General features: G+C 47.4%; 1 protein-coding gene across 2 annotated transcripts in view; it reads left to right on the forward strand.

The window, feature by feature from the left end:
* Positions 1–24,322, forward strand: part of PLCG2 (phospholipase C gamma 2) — a 147,411-nt gene that overhangs the window by 86,968 nt on the left and 36,121 nt on the right. For both annotated transcript variants that reach the window (XM_033128135.1, XM_033128134.1), the window contains exons 13-25: positions 439–559; positions 928–1,096; positions 4,299–4,403; positions 5,428–5,517; positions 6,133–6,308; positions 7,566–7,766; positions 8,769–8,888; positions 11,504–11,684; positions 13,181–13,252; positions 16,495–16,604; positions 19,784–19,880; positions 21,248–21,314; positions 23,159–23,316. In XM_033128135.1, coding sequence (XP_032984026.1) covers positions 439–559; positions 928–1,096; positions 4,299–4,403; positions 5,428–5,517; positions 6,133–6,308; positions 7,566–7,766; positions 8,769–8,888; positions 11,504–11,684; positions 13,181–13,252; positions 16,495–16,604; positions 19,784–19,880; positions 21,248–21,314; positions 23,159–23,316 — 1,667 coding nt within the window. The remainder of the gene's footprint in view (positions 1–438; positions 560–927; positions 1,097–4,298; positions 4,404–5,427; positions 5,518–6,132; positions 6,309–7,565; positions 7,767–8,768; positions 8,889–11,503; positions 11,685–13,180; positions 13,253–16,494; positions 16,605–19,783; positions 19,881–21,247; positions 21,315–23,158; positions 23,317–24,322) is intronic.

Consider the following 24,322-nt stretch of genomic DNA (forward strand, 5'->3'; position numbering starts at 1 on the left):
TTCTGTTTGAATATTTTATTATGAACCTTTAAGAAGAACATTTCATGTTGCTGTGTATTATTTCCACTAGCAAAAAAAGCAAGCCAAGGTTTAGACCAGTAAAATCAGAAAGTAACATACACATAAATGTCTTTTTAGAAAAGAAATATTTAAAACCGTTTCTTTTGGACAAATGTATTGCATTGCAAAGGGACCTTTAATTAAACAACCAAAATCTTCCCGTAACCACACAAGTAACATATGTGCACAGATAACACATATCCTCACGTGGGTGGCCCCTGAGTATAATGATTGATTTGGCCTCCATGTTCTAATAACTGAGCTGGCCTGGGGGTCAGGGCTGATCTAGTGGCTGGCCGGGCAGCGTGTCTGCCATCAGTGGACTTGCGAGGTGGGGCGTGACGGACAGGTGATGAGGCTGCACGTTTCTCCCATCAGTGGACTGCTGGGATGGGCCGGATGGGAAGCCCATCATCTATCACGGCTGGACGCGGACCACGAAGATCAAGTTTGATGACGTCGTGCAGGCCATCAAAGATCACGCCTTTGTCGCCTCAAGGTCAGTTGTCTGATTTCCAGGTGGTTCACCTTTAAGGAGAAGGGAGCTAAGGTTGAGCAGAGAGTCAGACAGATCCGAACCTCGTCCCCCCGCCCCCGCCGCTCCCTCCCACTGCCCCCCCCCACACACACACAGAGACACAAACATACCAGCTGGGCTCCATCTTGACCAAAGTCACTGCCAAGAAGTCCTTCCTTAGCTGATTGTTGGCGCCCCCTACAAAGCCAATAGCACATGTCACTTCCTGGTTTGAGAGCCCGGAGGAAGCTGGTGCTGGGAAGCCATGAGACTGTCCCCCTTAATGAGCCGACAGATGGGCCGCCTGCCCCCCTTGCTGAGCCGGCCGGCCCCCACCCCCCTGTCCACAGCTTCCCAGTGATCCTGTCCATCGAGGAGCACTGCTGCGTGGAGCAGCAGCGCTACATGGCCAGAGTGTTCAAGGAGGTGTTCGGTGACTTGCTGCTGACGAAGCCCACGGAGGCCAGTGCTGACCAGCTGCCCTCACCCAGCCAGTTGCGGGAGAAGATCATCATCAAGGTAGGCGACCTTGGGCTACTGTCATTCACTCAGGAGAGCCATTGGCTCAGGCCACGGACTCCAGGTCCCATTGCCTGGGCTCATACCGCTCTCCTTCCTAGTCTGTGACCCCGGCCAAGGTCATTTAACCTCTTGGTGGCTCTGTGTGCTGGGAGGGGGTTGGCTATAATAATAGAACCTACATGGGTGGTGTGCTGTGAGCATAACGTGAAAGGACGTGGGCAGGGGCTTACAACTGTGCCTGTCCCATAGCACGTTCCATGTAAGTATTAACTCATGACCGTTCATTCTTTTGGCAAGCCTCCGCCACGCCCCTCTCTGAATCCCGTGCGAGGTGTTGGGGGTGTTCCCGTGACCCAGGCACTCTTCTTGCCCTAAGGAGCTCCCAGTCTAGTGTGGGAGATGGACTGGAGGTTGGCAGCTGCCCCAAAAGGCTGCATTCACTAATGGGGTGGTGTACCAAGTGCTGTGGGGAGAGATGAGTGATCGCTGTGCCCAAGAGTGGCAGGGGTGCCGCGGAGAAGGGTGACATTTGGGTGTTTGTATTACGAGGATAGAGACAGTGGCGTAAAGCATATGAGTTCATTTTTTCCTCATCTGAGGGAGAGTGTTCTAGAAGCTTTGAGCTCTGGCCCCACAAGGTTATCCAGGGACCCTAGGTCCTGTTCTACAGTCTCCTAGGGAAAGGGTTTTCAGTTGGGGTTCCGCAGATCTCCAAAGAATCCACAGATAGAATTCAGGAGGGGTGGTGTGTGAACTTTGGGGAAAAAAATGTTGCCTATTTTTATTAACCTGTAAGTAAAATTTTAACATTTCCTTCTATTATGAATATTGGCAACAAGCCACTTGGGGCTTTGTCATCAGCAGAAATCCTGGATATTTTCATGTCACACTTACAGTTATTGCAAATATGTCAGAATAATGTTGTACTCATCACCATTTTGAAATTATGGTAGTTAGTGGATCTGCCTCTAGATCTTATATAAGATATTATAAAAAAAGAACATCTTTAGTATATTGCAAATATTTTTATTTATTATCTTAATAATTATATTCCAATAGAATTAGTTTCCCTGATAATTTTATGCATTATAAATATTATTCTGAGAAAGGGGTCCACAGCCTTCCCCAGACTTCAAGGGGTGGGGTGGGGGGTGTATGTGCCCATGGTGTATATGGTAAAGGCTTTGCCCTAGGGCACCATCCTGGTGTGTGTGGTAGAGCTCCAGCTCACAGAAAGGGGAATGTGAGGGGGTCTAGGGCCAGCGATTTCTAGTAAACAAGTGAATGTCAGTTGTACACGTCCCAGTGTGTCCTGTTCTGTGTGAGAACTTAGTCTTATGCCCACACCACCTGCAAGGGAAGCTGGGATGTGAAGTCTCTAGTAGGGCAGCCATTAGTGGAAGGAGCTGGATGGATTTTGTTGACAACTAGCAGGCTGAGATGGAAGGATGGACAGGTGTTTACTAGGCAGATTTTGTCACGGGTCACCAAGATATACTGGGAACAATCCCCTATGTGCCAGGAGGTCATGGTCTAGTGGGGAGACAGACCCATCAACAGAGAAGCAACAGTGTGTGTGGGGGGTGTGGGGTGCGGGGCGGGGGCTTTGGCTAAGGCCCATTCAGAGGAGGGGACATTGGTACCTTCGGGGCTAAAAGTACCAGCCTATTTGGAGGATTTGGCTAAGATCCTGGGACAGTTTTCACTTGAGACGCCAAGGGAAGCGTCCAGCATGGGAAAGGCAGGACAAATGACAGAGGAAGCTGGGCCAGGGAGGGTCCCCGTCTTCTCAGGCATTCGGTCAGTGAGTCTTCAGGGGACCTCATTGCATTTTTCTGTTCCCAGCGCATCTGTCACTTCCCTCTTTCTGCTAGGACAGCTCTCTGTGTACCCCCGTTTCAGGGTGTGAAGGCTCCTTTTACAGCACTCATTGCCCCACTGGTGGTACTTCATGGCTCACCACTTTCTATTTCAGGGAAAGGGGGTGGAGACAGCATTTGTGATAAAACCAGTGCGTGCCATACTGGTTTTAGAGCTAGGCATGGTTGTAAGTATTTTCTTATTCAATCTCATCAAAACCCTGCAAAACTTACCCAAGCCCCTCACCCACTTTACAGATGTGGACACTGAGGTCTAGAGGTTGAATGACTCAGCTGAGATTACACAGTTAGTTCTTGCCAAAGAAATAATTAAAGGCTGTTCAAAATGGAACACTTTCTGTCATGCTTTACCTTTTACAGGTATCTTACATGCCCTTTGGCTTACAGGATCCTTTAGAGGTGTCATTATCCCCACTTTATGCAGAAAGTTACTGAGACTGAGAGATTGTCACGTAGCCAAGGTCACACAGCCAATAAAGTGATAGGCTTTGAATTTAAACCCAGGTCTGACTCTCAATCCCGAGCTCCTTCCACCAGGTCACCACAACCTGGGATATATAAATGCTTGTCTAGGTGGTCAGTACTCACCCACGTGAGTGTGTTGTAGTCATCACCTTAGTCTTACAGATGAGAAATGTGAGGTTCAGAAGTGTGGCCACCTGCCCAGGGTTACACAGCTGATAAAGTAGCAGCAGTGCTGTTTATACCCAGGTCTTCTTACTCTACATCCTCAGTATGCCTTCTGCTGCCCTGCCCATTCTGTGCTCACTGGACTGTGATCCTGCCTTTCTCTCTGTGTCCTGGAGAATGTCGGGCACACGGGTGGTCTCATTGATTCACCAAGTACTTATTGCACGCTCACTGTCTGCTGAGCTAGCACAGGAGATTCAACAGGAAATGAAACCAAGTCCCAGGGAACTTTTAACCATTTCTAATGGTCCATTTCAATGGTCCTCATGGGACTTAACATTCTAGCAGGGAAGACAGCAGACAAACAGAGACATGGAAAGACATAGGACTAAGAGCATGAAAAATAACTACCAAGGGCCAAAGAGTGAAGAGATGGGAAAGGGAAGGTGGGCTGTGTTTAGGTCAATAGTTGAGAAAAGCTCCTCCAAGGAGGTGACACCGAGCACAGAGCTGGATGTCGTGAGAGAGGAGCCAGGCAGAGAGAACAGACAGTGCAAAGGCCCTGAAGTAGGCTGCTGCACGTGCCTGCTTGCTGGCCGGCTCATGGCAATGAATGTTCGCTGGCTCAGATATCCTAAACCTGGGTCTCGAGGGAGTCGGGCTATGTGCATTTTTTTTTTCCCCCTCAGCATAAGAAGCTGGGCCCCCGAGGCGACGTAGATGTCAACATGGAGGATAAGAAAGACGAGCACAAGCAGCAGGGTGAACTGTACATGTGGGATTCCATCGATCAGGTGGGTCTGTTCGCTCCTCTTGTTAGATAGAGCCTTGCATGCATCCAAGGACGGCTGGAGGGCTCTGAGAATATTCCTGTCTTACTCCCGTTTGGACCCAAGTGAATTTATCATTATAATGAAACTTTATTTTTCTTTTATATTTTTAATGTTTTATTTGGAAATAATGTTGTATTCAATATGGCACACGACATATGTACACACACACACACTCACACACACACCGGAATTCCCATAGACCCTTTACCTAGAGTCTCCAAATACTAACATCCTACATAATCAGAGCATAATTATTGTAATCAGGAAGTTAACATTGGATCTTATTACAATATCACCAGTTTGTGTACTAATGTGCTTTTTGTGGTGGTGGATCCCACTCGGGTTGCAACAATGCATTTAGTTGTCCTAACTCCTTAGTATCTTCCAATCTAGGACAGTTCCTTTGGAAATCTTATTTCTTTGGTGAGAAGAAGGCATTTTGAGTGCTAACACCATTTCTTATATTCCTTAACCTAACAGGCAAATCCATCTGAGTATATTTTCACATGTCTCTTATATCCTAGAAATAAACATTAAAAATGGTTAAAATTTAAATAAAGAATTAAATCACAATTAAATATTGAAGAAAGGGTCTCTAGACAAACTGGCGGAGAAATCCTGAAAGTCTTAAAAAGTAGATGAAATAGAAAAAGACAGTCATAAGGACACAAAAAAAACAATCCCATCATTCATAAAAGGCTTCAATTTAAATATGAAATAGAAATTTGATATTAAGTCATATCTACCCTTAGGTACATTGAATAAAAAATATCCTGAAAATGCCAAGAGAACCCCCCAAAAAATAGATATTTTAAAAGAAACATCTCAAAGAGGATCAAATTCTGTGAAACCACTGTAAATATCTGTGGAAGTTGTTAAGGCAAGCCCCCAGGGAATGCTGGGTGATTCCAGGTGGGGGCCCTGGACTCCAGATTTGATGGAGCAGAGACTTTGGGGAAGAGCTAATGCAGGTTTTGCTTTCTAGAAATGGACTCGGCACTACTGTGCCATCGCGGATGCCAAGCTGTCTTTCAGTGATGACATCGAACAGACTATGGAAGAGGAACTGCCCCAGGTGAAGACCTCCTAGACTGTTCCTCTCATCCTGTGGCCACCAGACCGGGACGTTTTCAGCCCAAGGAGTTGCCTCTTTGGGTACCAAGGCCTGCCTTGCTCTTCTCTGATTGGCTGGCTGGACCAGGGGCTTAACCAATGAGGTTCAAGGGTCTTTCCCGCTCTCTGAAGGACCTGAATGGCCTGTGCTCCCTAAGGAGGATGGGGACATTTGGATGTTCTGTCCAGCCCCACACCCTGGCCTGGTCCGTGGCTTTGCTGCCCTCTCCCCTTGGGCTGTTGGCTCTCGTTGGTAGTGTTTCTTGAGTATAGCCCCCAGGGCATTATGGCCCTCAGACTTCCTTTGCAATAGAGTTGAGGGCTGAACTGGTGACTCCTCACCCCATCCATGTCTCAGGATTCCTGGAGGCTACCGCAGATGGGGGCTGTCAGGAGTAAGTGGCAGGCAGCGGTAGCATGGGAAGCTGTCTTCCCAGACCTCTTGAAGTGAGGGCAGGCTGAGGCCAGCCTCTGTCAGTATCCAGCCCTCCGAGTAAGCATGTAAAGAGGGACCAGTCTGGTGTTGCTGGGTTTCTTGTCCAGGTTTTCAGAAACCCCTCTTCTCTTTGTTGTCCAGGATACCCCTCCCACAGAGCTGCATTTTGGAGAGAAGTGGTTCCACAAGAAGGTGGAGAAGAGGATAAGTGCCGAGAAGCTGCTGCAGGAATACTGCAATGAAACAGGGGGCAAGGATGGGACCTTCTTGGTGCGGGAGAGCGAGAGGTTCCCCAATGACTACACTCTGTCCTTCTGGTAATGGCCCTCGGCCTTGGGCATGCCCACATTCCCCTCGCAGCTGGCCAGATGGGAAGCTGGGTGGCAAGTGGTGGGAGCTCAGGTCAGACTCAGGCAGGCCTGAACTGGAACCCCGGACTTCATTTAGTGAGCTGTATGGGGCAGGACTTGGGTGAGGGGGGTGAGGCCCAAAAAACTTAGTAATCAAGATTAGCGATGTTTCAACACAAGGTTTAAAAAAATCAGAAGTTATACAAAAAAAATTTATGATGAACAAAATATCAACATTTTAAATAAAGACAGGATCTGACCCTGCACTTAATATGATGTGACCTCCACTCACCTCTCCTGAGTTCCGGTCCTGGATCAGGTCGTATGACTCTGGGCAATTCACTCAACCTCCTGGATTCTCCATCTCCTCATCTCTAAAGTAGATTCTAAAGGCAGCCTTATGGAGCTGTCATGGTCTTTCTCCATTCATTCTTCCATCCATCCATGCTTTCATTCATTAAAAGATACTTATCGAGTGCTTGCTCTGTGGTAGGTACTGTGAGTTAGCAGTGACCAGACAGACAGGGGCCTTGTCCTGATGGAGACTAGAGTTTGGTGGGGAAGATGGACAATGAAAAAGTACTCATGCAAATGATACATAATTGTAGTTGGATAAGTGCAATGAGAAAAATGCAACATGTTATGCAAGTCTGTTAGAGAGGGATCTAAGGTAATTTTGGGGGTGGGACGACTTCCTGAGAGAAGTGGCTTTAAGATGAAACCTGAAGGATAAAGATTATAATAACAACGTACGAGTAATTGTGGTAACACATGCTTACTATGTGCCGGGCAGCACATTTTGTGTGTGATCTCGTTCAGTCTTCAGGACAAACCTCCATGAGACAGATACTGTTATTATCCTTGTTTGGCCACTAAGATAATAAGAGAGGACAGGTCGTGTTCAAGGTCACTAGCTTGTAAGTGGCACAGTCAGGATTCGAACCTAGGTCATCTGGCTCCAAAGTAGAAGTTGTGTAGGTAAAAGGGAGCAAGTGGGTGGAGGAAGTCAGTAGGATGTCCCGGAATCCAGGCCAAAGGGTCAACTTGTGCTAAAGCCCTGGGCCTGTTGTACCAGCAAAGGGACGCCTGTATGGTCACACCCAGTGTCTACCTCTTGGGATCCCTGGCTGCAATTCTGGCCCTGGCCTGTGTTCTCTGATACGCAGGGTGCAGAAAGGGTCAGCTAGCCTGACTTGGGAACTGATATTGTCCCTCTCCCCGCAGGCGGTCCAACCGGGTTCAGCACTGCCGGATCCGCTCCACCATGGATGGCGGGACCCTGAAGTACTACCTGACTGACAACCTCATGTTCACCAGCATCTATGCCCTCATCCAGCACTACCGTGAGACGCACCTGCGCTGTGCCGACTTCGAGCTCCGGCTCACTGACCCTGTGCCCAACCCCAACCCCCATGAATCAAAGCCGTACGTGAACCTGGGTTCTCAGGGCAGCGGAACTCAGGCGGCAACTCCAGGGGTTTAGTGGAATGCAGACACCCTTGCAGACTGTGTTCAACAATCTGAAAAGCCAGTCTCATGGGTGTGCTGGGGCCCATGTGGCTCACCACCCGGGCCCTCCGGGGTCTCTTAAATTTCCCAGGGTGGCCACAGTTCCAAATACCTGCTCTCCTTTGCTTTTGCCCCACTGTCTCTTTTCTTTCCCTTCCTTTCTTCTACTTTATCTTCATATTCTTGAGCGCCTGGGCCTTGATTTTCAGAGGTTAATTTTGCCCTGGTGATATCTTTCTGCTTGTCAAAGCTTATTCCTGTTCTGAAAGCGAACAAGGAAAGAGTAATTGTAAAGGTTTTCCCTTCATTATTTTTTTACCTGGTAAAGTGAGTATCAGTTATGCCTTGCAAAGGGTTAACACATTCTGGAAATAAAGGAAAAAAACAAGGTTTAAGCAGAAGGCTGTTAAAATTCACATTTCTGAGAAAGCCAGATATCAGCCCCTTTATATTTTATTTCTCTTGTCTATATTCATATGGATTGCCTTTTAAAATTTGCTGTTTCACATCATCTTTACAAGTAACCAAAGACCAACTAAACAAAACCTGTCTAAAACCCTATCCCCTGTGTTCTGTGCCTCCGATTTTCTGAGACGCTCTGCAGTGACTGTACCTCCCTCTGATGCTGGCTCTTCAGAGTTGGGCCAATGTGTGTGTAGGGGGTTTTGGGGGAGGAAAGATTAGTTGATTTATTCTCTTGTGCTCCAAACAGACCCACTACATTAACATTTCACCCAAACTGTGTATGTCTTAGTGGTCTTGAAAAAATAAGCTATCTTCAGAGGCGTTTTGGATGGGAGACCCACTGTGTAATTTCCAGTGGTTTCTGGGGCCATATTTCAGGCATCCTCAAGCCCATTGTGTCCTCCTCTGTGGGCGGCCCTCTCACTTGGCCCTTTTCCTGGTTCTGTGCTGCAGGTGGTACTATGATGGGCTGAGCCGTGGAGAAGCGGAGGACATGCTGATGCGGGTTCCCCGAGATGGAGCTTTTCTCATCCGGAAGCGGGAAGGTAGCGACTCCTACGCCATCACCTTCAGGTACGTCCACAGGCTGGAGCCTGCTGCGTGCTCTCCAGAGGAGGCTTAGGAAGGCCAGGTGTGGAGAGCAAAGGGGGAAGTGCCGGTGGAGGGTTCGCTCACAGTGCCCCTCTCCCTAGGGGGTCAGCAACAGTGACGACAATAATGATAACAAAAGCTGCCTACACTAACATGTGCTCTCAGAGTGCTGGGCCCTGCTCTGTTTTCTCGAGAGTCATGTTCTATATTAACTCACTTTATCTTCCAACAAGTCCGTGACCCATGATCGTTATTTTTCAGAGGAAGAAACAGGCACAGAGAGGTTAAGTAACTGGCTGAAACAGGTAGCCAGGAAGTAGTGGAGCTGGGATTCGAACTCCGGCAGCCCTGGCAGCCCAGATCAGTGATGTTAGAGATCTGACTTCCTCCCATGTTCACTTGCCACCCAGCGCCGCCAGTGGGAAAGCCGTATAGACCAACCATCTCTAGGACTGTGGTTCTGTACTTTAATTCCACCCCAAGACACCTGATTTCTCCAGTTTCTACCAATGACAATGTTGGGGGTGGTTCAGACCCAGTTCATCCTACTGTCTCTTTGTCTTCCCAGCCCCAGTTTATTCTTGATGATGGTGATAGCTAATGTTTCAGATTCTGGGTTGTCTTTGAGACTTCATCTGGTTGAGTCCTTCATTATAGCTGGTGAGGGGTAGATCCAGTGGTTTCTGGGGCCATATTTCAGGCATCCTCAAGCCCATTGTGTCTGTGCTGGTTCTGTACTTATTACAAATAAGGCAATGGAGGCCCAGAGAGGTTAAGTGACTTATCTAGAGCCACACAGCCTAGTCCTGTGCTGAGTCAGAATTTTAGACTCGGGCCTGTTCACCTCCAAAGTCTGTGCTCTTTCTTCACTGCTTTCCAATCCATGCAAAGAGATGTAGTCGTCTGGGAGTGATGGATGGGAGGTGTCCGTTGGTGGGACCAGGGGCTCCTTGGTAAAGATAAGACCTCAGGACGTGGCACCCGCTGACATATAGCAACACAGTCCAGGAGACCTGAAGTCACAACTCATACTTCAGCTCTGCTCCTGTTTCCTTCTCTTGCCCAGGGAAGCTCGTTTTAGCTTGCCTTTGTTTATATTTTCCTAAGCATTCATGCATTGAGTACCCTCTGGGTGCTGGATACATTGCATAGCGCTTGCCCTGGGTAACCTAACACTTGCCAGGAGACGGGAGCTTTGAATCCCCAGCACTGCTGGGAAATCCCCGGGAAACTGAGGCTCAGAGAGGTTACCAGAACCTGACCCACGGTCTTAATATCCTAGAGCCACCCTGCCCTAGGGGGCTTTTGTAAAAAGCTTTAAAATGAATTTTTAATTGTATAAATATAGTCTCCTTATAAAAATTGAAGACATTGCAATGAAGACTAAAGCCCCTTGTGTTCCTACTCATCTTAGTTCTTATCTTGTAGAAAGTAGTTTTCTCACTGGTGTCTCTGTCGAGACTTGAAAAAAATATTTATATGCATATGTATATACCTGTGGAAAATATATGGTGCCATTTTGTGAGTGGGTAATCTGTTCTAGTTTTAAAAAACGGAATCATACTATAGTTTCATTCTGCAGCTTTTTCTTCCACTCAGCAGTATTTCTTTCTTTCTTTTTTTTTTAAATTTAATTTATTAAAGTAACTCTGCAAAGGGCTATGAAAGCAGAAGTCTTCCAGAAATTTTTACAGGGCTTTTTGAAAAAATGGCTTAAACAGGACATGTGTTTTAAAACCATACAAAGTGTCTCTCCGGTGCAACATTTTTAAAAGATGAGTGGTTCTCCCATAGTAACTGTGCTGTTAGACAGTTTTAATGAAAAGATGCTCTTGGCTGTAAAGTTAAGGTCAAAACTTATTTTCCCAAATGTTTCTATTCTTGCTGATGAAAGCTAGTAAAACTGAGGAGCCTGTTCTGTTTTGGATTTTTTTCTGCCTCTTGTTTCAAATGGGTGAGGAAATAAAAGACTTGTTTCCTTTTGGGGAAAAGAAAATTCCACTGTTGCTTTAGTTGGTCCATTTTTAGATATGTTTTAAGGATTTGGGCACCAAGTCCCTGAGTTCTAGAGCAGAGACTGGTAATGTTTTCTGTAAAGGACCAGAGGATAAATATTTTAGACCTTGCAGACCATGTGATCTCTGTTGCAACTACTCGGCTCTGCCTTTGTAGAGTGAATGCAGCCATAAGCAATACATAAACAAATGAATGTGGCCATGTTTCAATAAAACTTTATTTACAAAAATGGGGGGGTGGGCCAGATTTGGCCTGTGGGCCATAGTTTGCCGACCCTGACCTGGACATTAGGGTATTTCCCCAAAAGTCAAGTCCTGCAGTTGGGAAGTAGTGGAAGGGCAAGATGAACCAGCTGTTGAATCACTCCCCAGTATTTGTTCTGAGGTACAGGCTCCTAGGCTCCTCTGTATCCGTTTTGAAAAGACCCACATCATTGTATTCCATAGGAGCGCTACATCCTTTTATGACCTGGTCCCCTAAGGATGGACAACTAGGTTGTTCCTAAGAGGCAGGGATTATATAGCAGTTGTCTGGCTGCCAGGATCTCGGTGTGTCAGCCCAGTGTGGTCTTCCCCCTCCAGGGCCAGGGGCAAGGTGAAGCACTGTCGCATCAACCGGGACGGCAGGCACTTCGTGCTGGGGACCTCTGCCTATTTCGAGAGCCTGGTGGAGCTCGTCAGTTACTATGAGAAGCATGCGCTCTACCGAAAGATGAGACTGCGCTACCCTGTGACCCCTGAGCTCCTGGAACGCTACAATATGGTATGCGGTTGACTCACTAGGGATTTGGTAGAGTATCTTGTCTGAGGTTCTAGTTCATCTGTTCATTCAGCAAACTTTTACCGAGCACTTAGCCATGTATCTGATACCCTGAAGATACAAAATTGAACACAGTGGACAAAGACCCTGCCCTCATGCTGGTTGCAGTCCAGTGTGGGGAAGACAGATAATAAATGAGATGAATGAAAAAAAAAACACAAATCAAATGTCAGCTGGTGATAAGTGCTATGGAGAAAAACAAACTGGGCACGTGGACAAGTGGATGGGTAAGTGGTTGCCATTCTCAAAGGTGGTCTGGGAAGATGTCACTGAGAAGGAGACATTTGAGCAGACACTAGTGGAGGTGAAGGAGTGGGTCATGCTGCTTTATAGAGCAAGAAGGAACAGCAAGTGCAAAGGTCCTGAGGTGAGGGTGTGCCTGGAGGCACAGAGAAGAAGCCGGTGTGGCTGGAATTGAGTGAGCCAGGGTAAGGGTAGAACTTAATAAGGATGGGGATTGATAGAAGGCTGCAGGTATAGGGCCACTGTAAGACACTTGCTTTGATCCTGAGCGATTGGAAGTTTCTGAGCAGAAAAGGGACCTGATCTCATCACCATGTCTCAGTTGCTACCCAGTGCATTTATTAACTTACTGAAAAAAGATTTATTGTGCACCTACCATGTGCCAGGAACGGTTCTAGATACTGGGAGTATGATGGAACAAGTCCGCCCTTAGGAAATTTAGGTTCTAAGTAGGGGAACTGGATAACGTATAATCACATAAATAAAACGCCTTCAAGCAGTGTGAATTACAATCAAAGAAAATCAAAAAGGATGGGGCCACAAGGGGTGGGCATTACATTAGATTGAGGTGAGGGAGGTCAAAGAAGTCCTCCTGCAGAGAGTTAAAATGTGAGCTGAAACCTAGAAGAGGGAGTGAATTGGCCATGGCTGCTGGGAAGGAAGCCGATTCTAGGTGGGGGAGCAGCCGCAGCACGCCCTGAGCTGACTCTGAGGGACAGAATGGTGGCCAGTGTGGCTGGAGCCCAGTGAGAGAGAGACAGAGGGCAGGATGGGTCTTCAGTGTGTGCAGTCAATGTTTAACCAGCTCTCTGAGGAAAGAAGCCTTGGTCCGTGGCATTTGCCAATTTCCATGGTGTAAATACTTCCACGGTGGCCAGTTACAAGCTATTGACACTAAATGCAGGTCAGGAAGAGACATCATAATGGGCTCTAGCACAGTCAGGGTTTTTTGTTTTTACAAAGGAGCACAGCGCCTGGCACACAGTAGGCCAGGATAGGGGACTTTCTCGTTTTGGGGTAAAGTTTCCAAGTTTTGGGGAACTTCTTGATAGCTCCTCACTGTGTCTATCCACAAGGCATGAGTACACTGTGACATTTCAACTCTTTGACCCAGGAGGACCTGGAATCCTCGTTCAATTTAAGGGTTGTCCCAGGAGCATGGATGTTTCCATTTATCTTTCTTTGTTCTTTTTCAGGAAAGAGATATAAACTCCCTGTATGACGTCAGCAGAATGTATGTGGATCCCAGTGAAATCAATCCTTCTATGGTACAGTGCCAACCTTTAATTCACACTATTTCCTGGTCCCCAGATGGACATGGAGTCCACCACTCCCTTCATCCCCCCGCACCCGCTACTCCTGGTCATACATTTTGGAAAACTTGGCCAAAAAAAATTTTTTTTTTCTCTTTTGGAAGAAATGATGATTGACAATATGACATCTAGTTTCAGGGAAGAGGTTAATAGAAATCCATCTAAATGCAGCTGTGCCTTGCTATAATTCTGAGGTTTGATGAACCACCTTTGGGCCAGATGGCTTCTAATTAAAAGTCTTTCAAACGTCTCTTGCTCACCGACTGAGTTGGTAGCGTTTATAAATTCCGTTTGTTTCACTGACCTCCTTGCAGTGTGAACGCTATCTCGTATTCCCACCCTGGCTGTTGTGTAATTTCCTGCAGAGAGGGATGGATTTTACTCTTAGCCCCCAGCTCCTCCTGGCTCTGGTTTCATCTCACATTTAGTTTGAGCCTGCCGAGGAAGAATGACGTGAAGTTTCTGTTTGGGGGGCTGCCTGGCACGTGATTAGTGTACAGTTCTTGACTAGGAAGTGGCCCCTCTGGTGGGCTCTGTAGAAGTCCAGAGACTTATATCTTTTCCTTTATTTAAAACGTATACTCCTTGGCCAAAGCACATCCTTTTCAACAAGAAATGAAGTCTCAAAAAGTTGTAGGCGAATGGAGCTGTGTGCAAAATGTGTTAGGGGACTTAGCTGAATTGTAAAAGCTTTTCTTAGAAGTGACAGATGCTTTGGTAATGAGAATGACGTGGCTTCATGTCAGCTGGATGTCAGGGGGTGGTGAAGACCACAGTAAGCTGAGGAGCACACAGCTTGTCTCAAGGGCAGCCACTCCCCGTGAACAGGAGCAGGCCAGGCCCGATTTCTCAAGACAAGCCAGTAATCTAGATGTGTTATGTGAAATCTCCCCATATTTAAATCCTGGCAACTGAACCAAGTTGTAGAGAAGTATGTTCCTCTACCAGGTGAGCCACGTAAAACACGACTGCCTGATGAAATTGATCACTAGTTGCCCAACTGGGGTGAACGCCTCGAAATAAAATCATCACTAGTATGATGATTGAAAAATGATACAACAATTAAAAAAAACCCACTTTGGGAAAATAAGAAAAATCACCAGTCCTAGTCTCACCATCCTAACGCGGTAGCTGTCTACATTTTGGGGTGTTCTGTCTCCTCTGGTCTTCACCTGCATGTATTTTACTGTCACTACCACCTGCACCTGCCGGTTTTGCTTTGTTCGTTTGCCACTTGGCCATGTGGGGGCTTCTCCACACTGCTTATCTTTTTAATGACTATTTTTGTTTAACCTGGTAGGCCACCTGATTGAGATGAAATACATGGCTTGGAATTTTAACTTAAAACAAGAATGTTTTCAATGCTGCACAATATTCTGGGTGGCTGCACCAGTTTCACTCTGTCCCCTTCAATAGCCATTTGGGTCATATCTGGTTTTCGCTCTTCTATTTAACCCTAAAATGAACTTCTCCATGTGTGAGGCTTTGGGCATTTTCTGCATTATTCCCTTTGGATGAGTTGTTAGAACTGGAATGACTGGATCAATAATAGGTAACATATCGATGATCACACATCAAACAATGTTTAAGCACTTGATAGCTCATTAAGCTTCACAAAAGCCCCGTGCAATGGATACTAGTTTTTTTGTGCCCATTGTATAGATGAGGAAACTGAGGCACATAGAGTTTGAATAATTGCTGAGGTCACATAGCTAGGAAAGCTTTTGTGCTAAGAGTGATGTGTGTGCTCTTAGCCACTTTTCATTGCCACATGTCTACTTGGTCATCTGATGGATGGCTTATTTTTTTGCAGTTCATGGAGGACCATCTGTCAGGCTGGAGACTTGCTCCCTATGGAAGCCATTATATGGCACCACCATCTCTAGTATTGGCTATATTTTCCTTGTGGCCTTCGAGCCTGGCAGTGACTTGTGGAATTTCATGGGGAAAGATGTGGCTCTGATCCTTATGTCCACCCTGAAAGCAAGACGTGCTGGTAGAGCAGGCTCCATTTGCAGGTGGGGGAGATAAGGGCAGGAGATCTGGTTAGCCTCTGATTGGAGGTTCCTGTGGCAGAGCTTATAGAACCCAGTTTAGATCGCTTCTGAAGGAACATCATGAGTATGGCAATAACTCACATTAACTGATTCATCTCTGAGCTGAGCCACTTACCAGCTGGTTAACCTTGGGTAAAGGTACTTCATCTCTCTGTGCTTCGGTTTCCTCATCTATAAAATGAGCATAAACATACTGCTCCCTACCTGTTTGGGTTGTGGAGAGGATTAAAGGAGATACTATAGATAAAAAGCCTAGAGTAGTGCTTTGACTATAGAAAGCTCCTAAGAAATGCTAGATATCGTCATTTTTATCATTACGTGCCTTGTCTCATTTAATGGTCTCAACAACTCTGTGAAGCAAATTACGTTTTAATTCCCATTTCACAGATGGGGAAACTGAGGCTACGAGCGCCTCAAGGTTATATCCTAGCAAGGGACAGAGCAATAAATTGAACCCACATATTTGCCTCCATAGGCTGTGCTCTGAGGAACATTTTTCCTGGATTCCTTATAAAACCCATTCCCATTTCCTTGGGAAAGGGGAGGGGAAAATTGCTATCTAAGCAGATTTGACAATTGCAGAGGTGTTTCCCATTAATATTTGCTTGCTGTGTTGGGTGTTCATTTTGCCATAGGTTTATGCTTGACAAACAGCAGGCGTTAAAGCAAATTCATCGCAGAAAATTTTTATCCTGAGTAAGTTCCGGCTTGCTTGTTCCTGCCAATGCAGAGACCGCCTTTCGGTGAATATAATGGAGAAGTACTTCAGTTAGGCTTGCAAAATGTCAGTGTCATGTAGGAGTTCAGTTAGGGGACCTGTGACCTAGGTGAAATACTGGCGAGGCCCAGCATGGCCAGGGAGTGTTGAGCTTGAACTTCTGGGAAGGTTGTTGAGCATGGGCACTGAGGACTTTAGAAGTGGTGGTATGGCTGACAGGGTCAATCCCCCGCTTCACTCCCTGGAGACTTTTGGGGACTATGCCTCCTTTGCAATGCCACAACTTCGCCAGCAGATGGCACTGTAACCTTGGACTGAAGCCTCCCACTTCCTAATGAGAAGAACCAAATGTGCCAGGGAATGCAGCCGCCTCCCTCTGCTCTCGTCCGCCTGACCTTTTTCCTTCTTGTTTTCCCTGAAAGCCTCAGAGAACCGTGAAAGCTCTGTATGACTACAAAGCCAAGCAGAGTGATGAGCTGAGCTTCTGCCGTGGTGCCCTCATTCACAACGTCTCCAAGGAGCCCGGGGGCTGGTAAGGCTGAGCCGCTTAGTAGATGAACTTGACTGGTCCCCTCTTGGTGGTGAGACTCAATTGCTGTCTGAGCTCTGACCCCTTTTATCTGCATTCTGAGCTAGCTTTCATCTGTGGTACCTGCTCTGGGAAGTGGCTTGATGTATACGTGCTCTATTCGAAAAAGTGGATAAACAACAGTAATAATTATCATATCATATCACATCATATTATATATTATTTTAATTGTAATAGCAGCTATCATTTATTGAGATCTTACTGTGTGCCATGCATTATGCTAATTGCTTTCATATGTCATCTAACCAAATCCGCATTCTAAACCTGTGGAGTTATGACTATGATTATCCGTACCTTACGGACGCGGCAAATGAGGCTTTCCAAAATGGCACAACTACTAATAGCACAGGCTCTTCCAGACACAAGCTTGTGCGTTATTTTAAATTCAAATGCTTATGCTATGGCTTAGTCCTCTGCCCTGTGCAATAGTCCCGTCCTGGATTGAAGAGGGCACACTTTTTAGGCCAAAAGTACGTAGGTGTGCTAGGGTTTAGTTACCTCTAACCCCTTTTCACCTGGGAAGAAAAATTTGCTGCCCATCCGTAGGTCCCAGGGCAGGTGGTTTTGTGGGATGATTTCTACCTTAGACCAATAAGAACTCGTTCATAACCATGAGCACTGGCAGAGAGTCAAGTACCCCACAATGCCCGCATCTCTTCCTCCCACAAGACAGCTGGGCCTGACCTAGAAATCTGAATAGCAGCTCAAATTGAGCACCTTTGTGTCAAAGCACCATTTTAAACACTTATTTCAATACCTAATTTAATCCACACAATGACCCTATAAGGTTCTTTCTTTTATTATCTGCATTTTACAGGCAAGGAAACGGAGGCACAGAGAAGTACAGTAACTTGTCCAGGGCCACACAGCAGGCTGAGATTTGAAGCCAGGCCTTCTGACTCCAGAGCCCACACTCTTAACCTTAACTCATATACTAGGTCCAGAGGTTTTCAAAGTCTTTTTTTTTTTTTTTTTAATTTGGAGAAACCCCTCTTTCCAAGCCAGTTCTTACCAGGATTCCCAGAGTCAGACACAGGTAACAGCGGAGTGCTTTGCTGAACCTCGAGTGGGGGCCTGGAGCTCCTGTCTGGCCTCCCTGCTAACATCTGCCCTTCCGACTGCAGCCCCCAGAGCTCCTCCTCGCATGTTCCCAGCCCCAGCTTGCCAAACACTGTGTTACCCATCTGCTTCTCCCTTTGACAGAGGTTTGACTTTCCCAAAGTCCGTCCACTCTGTGTGGCATAGCCAGAATCAGCGTCTCCCCCAGGCCCCAGTGCCCCCTCATTATGCTTTTGTACCCTGCCTCTGTTGAGGTTCCATTTCTATGCAGGTGACTGACATCGGGAGTTGTGGGTAGAGCCCAGGTAATCACTCCAAATCACACACTTTTCCAGGTGTGAAGAGCCTCATCCCTTTCCACACCTCCGATGTGGCATTCTCCAAATTTCCCAGGCTCTCGTATTGAGATGAAATAATAGACTGGTATAAAGGGCTTTGGTGGGAGACCGTGAGCAAACTGCCCAGCTGAGGTTCCCCCATTCCTCATGCTCTCTCTGGTGGCAATAGTGCCACCTAGTGGGATGCCTGCATCACAACACTTTTATCTTTGCATCCTCCCTAACTGGTTCCAGGATAGCTAAGGGGGACCAAATACGTTTTGTGTAAACTAGGAGGCATCTGAGAGGGAAGGAAATGCTCTTGTTAATAACTACGCCTGGACAACAGGCACAGACCACGTAATTCTGGGCAAACGGTGCACAGAGGCACCTGAAGACAGCCCGCCTTGGCCTGAGACGGGGCTGGAGAAGTGAAGGTGACAGGGTGTGAAAATGGCTTACAGCTGGTGAGCCTGTATTTCTACCAGGCCACGGGACAGTCGGTCCTTCGCCTGCTTACTCGGGTCAGTAAACATTAGTGAAGTGCAGATGTGATAAGCTTGAGAAAGGTGTCACATCGTACACCTTTGAGAAAGGTATAAATTAACGGCAAGGTGCAGGGTGTTCTGACAGCTGTGGGCACGATGCCACAGCAGCACAGAAGAAGTGTTCAGCCTAGGTGGCAGTCAGGGGACACGTCTGGAAGAGGCACCTTTGAGCTGAGTCTTCAACTGTTAGTAGGAGCAAGCTGAATACAAAGGGTATGGGGTAAGGCATGGAAACTAGGCAGCATGGCGGGGGGCGCCGTGGGGATGTGTGTGACAGGTTGCCTGGAATGAATGTCAAGTCTGAGTCATGGAGAGGTGGGAGTTGAGGTCTGAGAGTCCCTGGGGTCAGACCCTATAGGCTCTGACGGCCAGGCTAAGGAGTCTAGGCTTGCTTCTGAAGGCCTCGGGAGCTGTCAGTGTGGTGTGGTCAGAGACGCATTTTGGAAAGCGCCCCTGGCTGCAGAAAGGGGTCCACACGAGAGGTTGTGCCCGGGTGCTGGACTTGGGGTCAGAATCTTAGAGGTGCCCACCGTGTAGTGGAGTTGAGATACATACACAGATCAATTATGTCCCATGTTATTAGTGCCATTGCAGAGGTGGGAAGAAGGTCCCTGGCAGTATTTTAGCTGAACAACAAGAACTAACACCGCTGAGCACTTACTATATACTAGGTACTGTTTAAAGCTCTCAGCATGTGTTAACCCCTGTAGTCCCAATCAATCCCGCTGGAAGAGGCACTAGGATTATTCCCATTTTACAGACGGAGAGTCCGGGCCACACAGTGCTCATGGAACTGGTGATGGAACTGGAATTCGATTCCAGGCTCTCCGGCTCCGGAACCTTCTTTATCCCACCATTGTCTCTAAACTCACGGCCCTCCTTGAAATGCGATTGCACCAGCTTCAGATTAGAGCTTGTGCCTTTTCTGGCTTCTGATGTCCGTGTAAAGCATGGACACTGTTGACTTTTGATGTCTTTGACCAAGCATTAGGCTCATGGGCTGAGGACTTCCCCCTCATCACTCATTGCTGATAAAAAAGCAGAGGATCCCTTTGAAATGTTCTGTTGTCCCGGCTAATGACTACCTCTTGCGCTCACTTGCTCTCTTTCCTCCACCAGCAGCGGGGCTCTAACAAGCAGTGATGGATTATTAACACTGCTGAGGGGAGGCCCTCTGATGCCCTCTCTTTACATCTAGGTGGAAAGGAGACTATGGAACCAGAATCCAACAGTACTTCCCGTCGAATTACGTCGAGGACACTTCCACAGTCGATGTGGAGGAACTAGAGAAGCAGGTAAGGCTCCATCAGCAGGGAAGTACCTGGTGGTGCTGTTCTTCGGGGAATCCCATCTCAGTGGGCACATAGCACACGCACTGCCGTGTGGTCTCCATAGAGCTCTGGAACAGGGACAACAGAGTGACGTGGAAATTAGGAGTGTTCCCCCGAGCTATTGTGGGTGAAAGTCACTGGGACAAGCCGTTATGTTTTCGTCAGGTTGTGCTGGGCTGGAAGGCTTTGAATATGCAGGCGAATTCCCTCTGGAGTGAAAAATGGCCAAATGGGGAATTTGTCCTTTGCTTAAAGCAGCTTGCAAATGAAACACATTTAGCTTGGCCAGCCAGACATTCAGAACGTGCTTGGTGTGAATAAGCAAGCGGGCCTAAGTAGAAGGTGAGTTGAGGCCCTCCTGGTGACATTGCAAACCTGGTTTCCGTGCCCTACCTCCTCTTGCCCAGAAGGAGCAAAGAGCAGCCACTTTGAGTGGGACAGCATTGCACCAGGGAGGAACTCTGTAATAAGGACTTCAAGGTCCTATTTGAGCCCAAGGAATTTTCTAAGGGAGTTGAGGCAGTCTGGGAAGGCTGCATGGAGGAAGGGGGATTTGAGCTTTAAAAGTCAAGTTAGAGATCAACAGCAAGAGATGGGCAGGGGGGATTTCCAAGTGGGAGGCACAGCTTAAGCAAAGGTGTGGTGGTAGGAACGCAGTTCTGTGCAGTGTGTTTGACCTGAGGGAGAGACGTGACTCCTTCCTCCCTCACTGTGTCTGTTCGTGGTGCCCCTCCCCACGCAGTGAGCACTGTCCTAGTGGAGGGATGGGGGAATACAAGCGATGGCCGGGTGCACCATTCTGCCTCCTCTCCTGAGACCAAGATATTTCCCATCTTACCTGGACCCTGGGAGGGTTCAAATGTCCAGTGGGTAGAGGTAGAGCTAGAAGGCTAACCAAGGCCTTAAAGCCAGATCACAGAGCGTAGGTGCCGGTCCCACAGGGCACGGGGCATCGTAGAGGGTTCTTGAGCTGGGCTTTAGGAGTCCAGAGAGTCCCATTTCATCATCATGTCAGAATAAAGGATCTAGTTTGTTTTTGAAAGCAGATCCATGGGAACGCTTCAAAACCTGTTCTAGAAAATCACAAGGCACATTTTTATGGATTGGAAAAATGAAACGCTGAACCTGCCGGCACCTGCTCACTGCTCGGTCCATATCAGCAACACATTTCATTATGTAGCTCTCTCCCCCTGGACGTCTCCTGTAATGAAAATGCATTTTAAACAGTTCCATAGGCAGTGTCTCTGCTAAGCGGTGTGCTTTGGAAACTGGTTGTCTTTTGTGATTATTCCTGTTAAGATTAACGTGAGTTATGTCTTGTTTCTTCACAGATTATTGAAGACAATCCTTTAGGGTCTCTTTGCAGAGGAATATTAGATCTCAACACCTATAACGTTGGTACGTGCACATGTGGTCTTAGCCTGGGTTCCCACCCAGATGCCCCACTGCCTGGCCTCAGAACTGCCCCAGGCAAGGAGGAGGTGGCGGTCACTGGTCCTTCTAGCCTTGATTTGGATGCTGAAGCCAAGTTGTGGGCCAGGCTGGTCACTGATTACAATGTTCTGTCTGCTCTTAATATCTGTAAAGTGCTAACACAGTCACCATGTGCAGAGTGTGTGCTAGACAAGTGTTAGATGTTATTCCCAACGTCATTTCAGAGATACTCCTGGGTTTCCCATGCTTTTCTAAGAGGAGCTGGGCTGTAGGCTGGGCTGCGATGGAACACAGAGTTGGGAGTGTCCAGTTCTAAGCCTAGCTCTGCCTCTCAGTTGCTATGAGACCCTGGGCCTTGTCATTTCTCTCTGAACTTCCACTTCCTGGCTGCTCCGCTGAGCCTGCCCTCATTGGAGTCTGGTGCAAGGGAGGAGTGAATGCATGGCCCCAGGCATGCAGGCTTATACACCGGTGGCAGGGCTGTGATTTATATGGAACTTTCTGAGCCTCAACCATGCCCGCTTTTAAGTGAGGATATAGTAGCTTGCATATGAAGAGACAGAAGGCAATTAGGAGAACATTCTGGGCAAGAGGCCCCAACAGCTTCCTTTTCTGGGCAGTCCACGTTTCCGCAACAGGCCTCCACGTTCCCTACTATTCATCAGTCCATTTAGCTGGGCTTTGTCCCTCCAAGGCCCTCAGTGGGGAGGCCTGAGCGTGGTCTCTGCAGGGCGAGGAACTTTCTGCTTCTAGTGACAGTGCTTTGCTTTCTCCATTTAGTATCTGGTTTTTTTTTTCTTTTTCTTTTTTCTTCCTGACAACAATCCAACAGGGTAGGTAGGAGAGGGATTCTTTGTCCCAGTTAACAGATGAGAAAACCAAGCTCTTAAGTGACCACAAGCCCTGCCTGATGTCCCCAGGTGGATAAATTGACGAGCTGGAACTCACTTGTGTTGCTCTTTGTATTGTCTCCTGTACCGTGTTTGCAAAGCACAGACGCATGGCTTAGTGGTTACGAATAGGGAACTCAGCTTTGCCATTACTAAGTATGGGACCTTCCATGTGTTACTTTCCCTCAGCGAGTCTCTGTTTTCTCTCCTGTAAAATGGGCACGACAAGAGTAGCACCCCTAAAAGGTTATGATAAGGATTAAATAAGAGACAGTGCATGTCATCTGCTTTGTATATTGCCTGGCACCTAAGAGCTCAGAGATCTTAGTAAATGATGTTATTTGGCAGATAATTTCTCCTGTCGTAGCCTTAATTTTCTTATCTAGAAAACACTTCCTCTGCAGAGAGAATCTATTCCATGCCTCTAGCTTCGGGTGGCTGCGGGCCATCCTTGGTGTTCCTGGGCGTGGGGCTGCATCCCTCTGATCTCTCCCTCTGTCTTTTATGGCCTTCTTCCTTGTGTCTGTGTCTCAGATTTCCCTCTCCTTCCTCTGAGAAGGACACTAGTTCTTGGAGGTAGGGTCCACCCTAAATCCAGGGATGATCTCATCCTGAGATTCTTAAGTACATCTGCAAAGACCCTATTTCCGACTAAGGCCGCATTTATAGGTATCAGGAGTCAGGATGCGGACATATCGTTTTGGCAAACACTACTCAGGCTGCTGCATACCTTAAGCAGTAACGTGTGTAAAGACTCTGGACACTGCCTGATACAAAGCAGATGTTCCAGTCAATGCTGACCATGATTACAGCAATGGTGGTTGGGTTGGTTTTATGACAGAAGTGGCTCAGGCAGCGTGAAGTCTGGTCTTCGTGGTTTTCTTCGCTGATCAGGACTTTGGTTATTCTCTCCCAAAGTAAAAGCCCCACACGGGAAAAACCAGAAGTCATTTGTCTTTATCCTGGAGCCCAAGAAGCAGGGTGACCCTCCGGTGGAGTTTGCCACGGACAAGGTGGAAGAGCTCTTCGAGTGGTTTCAGAGCATTCGGGAGATCACCTGGAAGATTGACACCAAGGTAGGCCCTTTGCTTACCTGGGCTCAGGTGGGCCTGGTATGCTCAGGTCTCTGGCACTCTGCTGAGATGTGGATGGATCTGGGCAGCAGGAAGAGCAGGCCCAGGGGCCCCACAGAACTCACAGAGGTGATGCGGTCGGTTCAGACAATAACTCCAATCATTTTGAAGAGGAAGTGGATATAGGATGTCCCCCCGGGAAGCTGAGTTGCGTTTGAATGGTCAGAAGGCTCAGAGTATAGTGATTCCAGATATTTGGGGCTGTATCTTGACAAGAAAGTTTGGCCTTCCTTATTGTGAGTGTTTTCTTATCTCCAAATATTGTTGAAAGCAGGCTGGATCCTTTCCACAGCGAGCATTCACTGAGCTCACCTCCCTGGACCCACAGTGGGCCCTCGGAATACTGATTGACAGGACCCCATTCTTTCCCTTCAGAAGTTTGTGTTCCTGTGGAGGAACTTCCGCTCTAGACAGGAATAAAATTTCCGGGGTGATCCTGACTGGAGCATTAGTGTTTGGCTGGAAGTGTTTTGAGAAGGATGAGGTTCTGGGTCAGAATGGGAGGTTTGGAACCCGGCATACTGGAGTTTGCATCCTGGCAGGGCTGGATCCTGGGCACGTAACCAAACTTCTTGGGGCCTCAGTTTCCTTGTCTGCAAAATGGGGAGCCAAGTACCTAACTCAAAAGATGAAGTGAGGATGAAATGGGACGAAGCATGAAAACTGCTGGGCTTGGTGCCTGGCACACAGCAAGGGCTCAGTTCACGAAAGTATTTAATCATCACGTCGTCATTGTACCAGGAGGACATGGGGAAATGCAAGGTACAGCTGTCCTTTTTTGTGGCCATACAACTGGGAAGACATTCTAGGGTCTCCCATGTACTCACTTGCTTCTAAGATAGGTCTTGACCCACAGGACTGATTGATGTTAAAGCTTTCCCAGGACCCCTTGGGCCCCTCCCACCTCTCGTTATAGTTTATGAGTCTTCCCTCCTTCAGTGTTCTTGGA

Source organism: Rhinolophus ferrumequinum, chromosome 15 (assembly GCF_004115265.2).
Source record: "Rhinolophus ferrumequinum isolate MPI-CBG mRhiFer1 chromosome 15, mRhiFer1_v1.p, whole genome shotgun sequence".
NCBI classification, from domain to species: Eukaryota; Metazoa; Chordata; class Mammalia; order Chiroptera; family Rhinolophidae; genus Rhinolophus; species Rhinolophus ferrumequinum.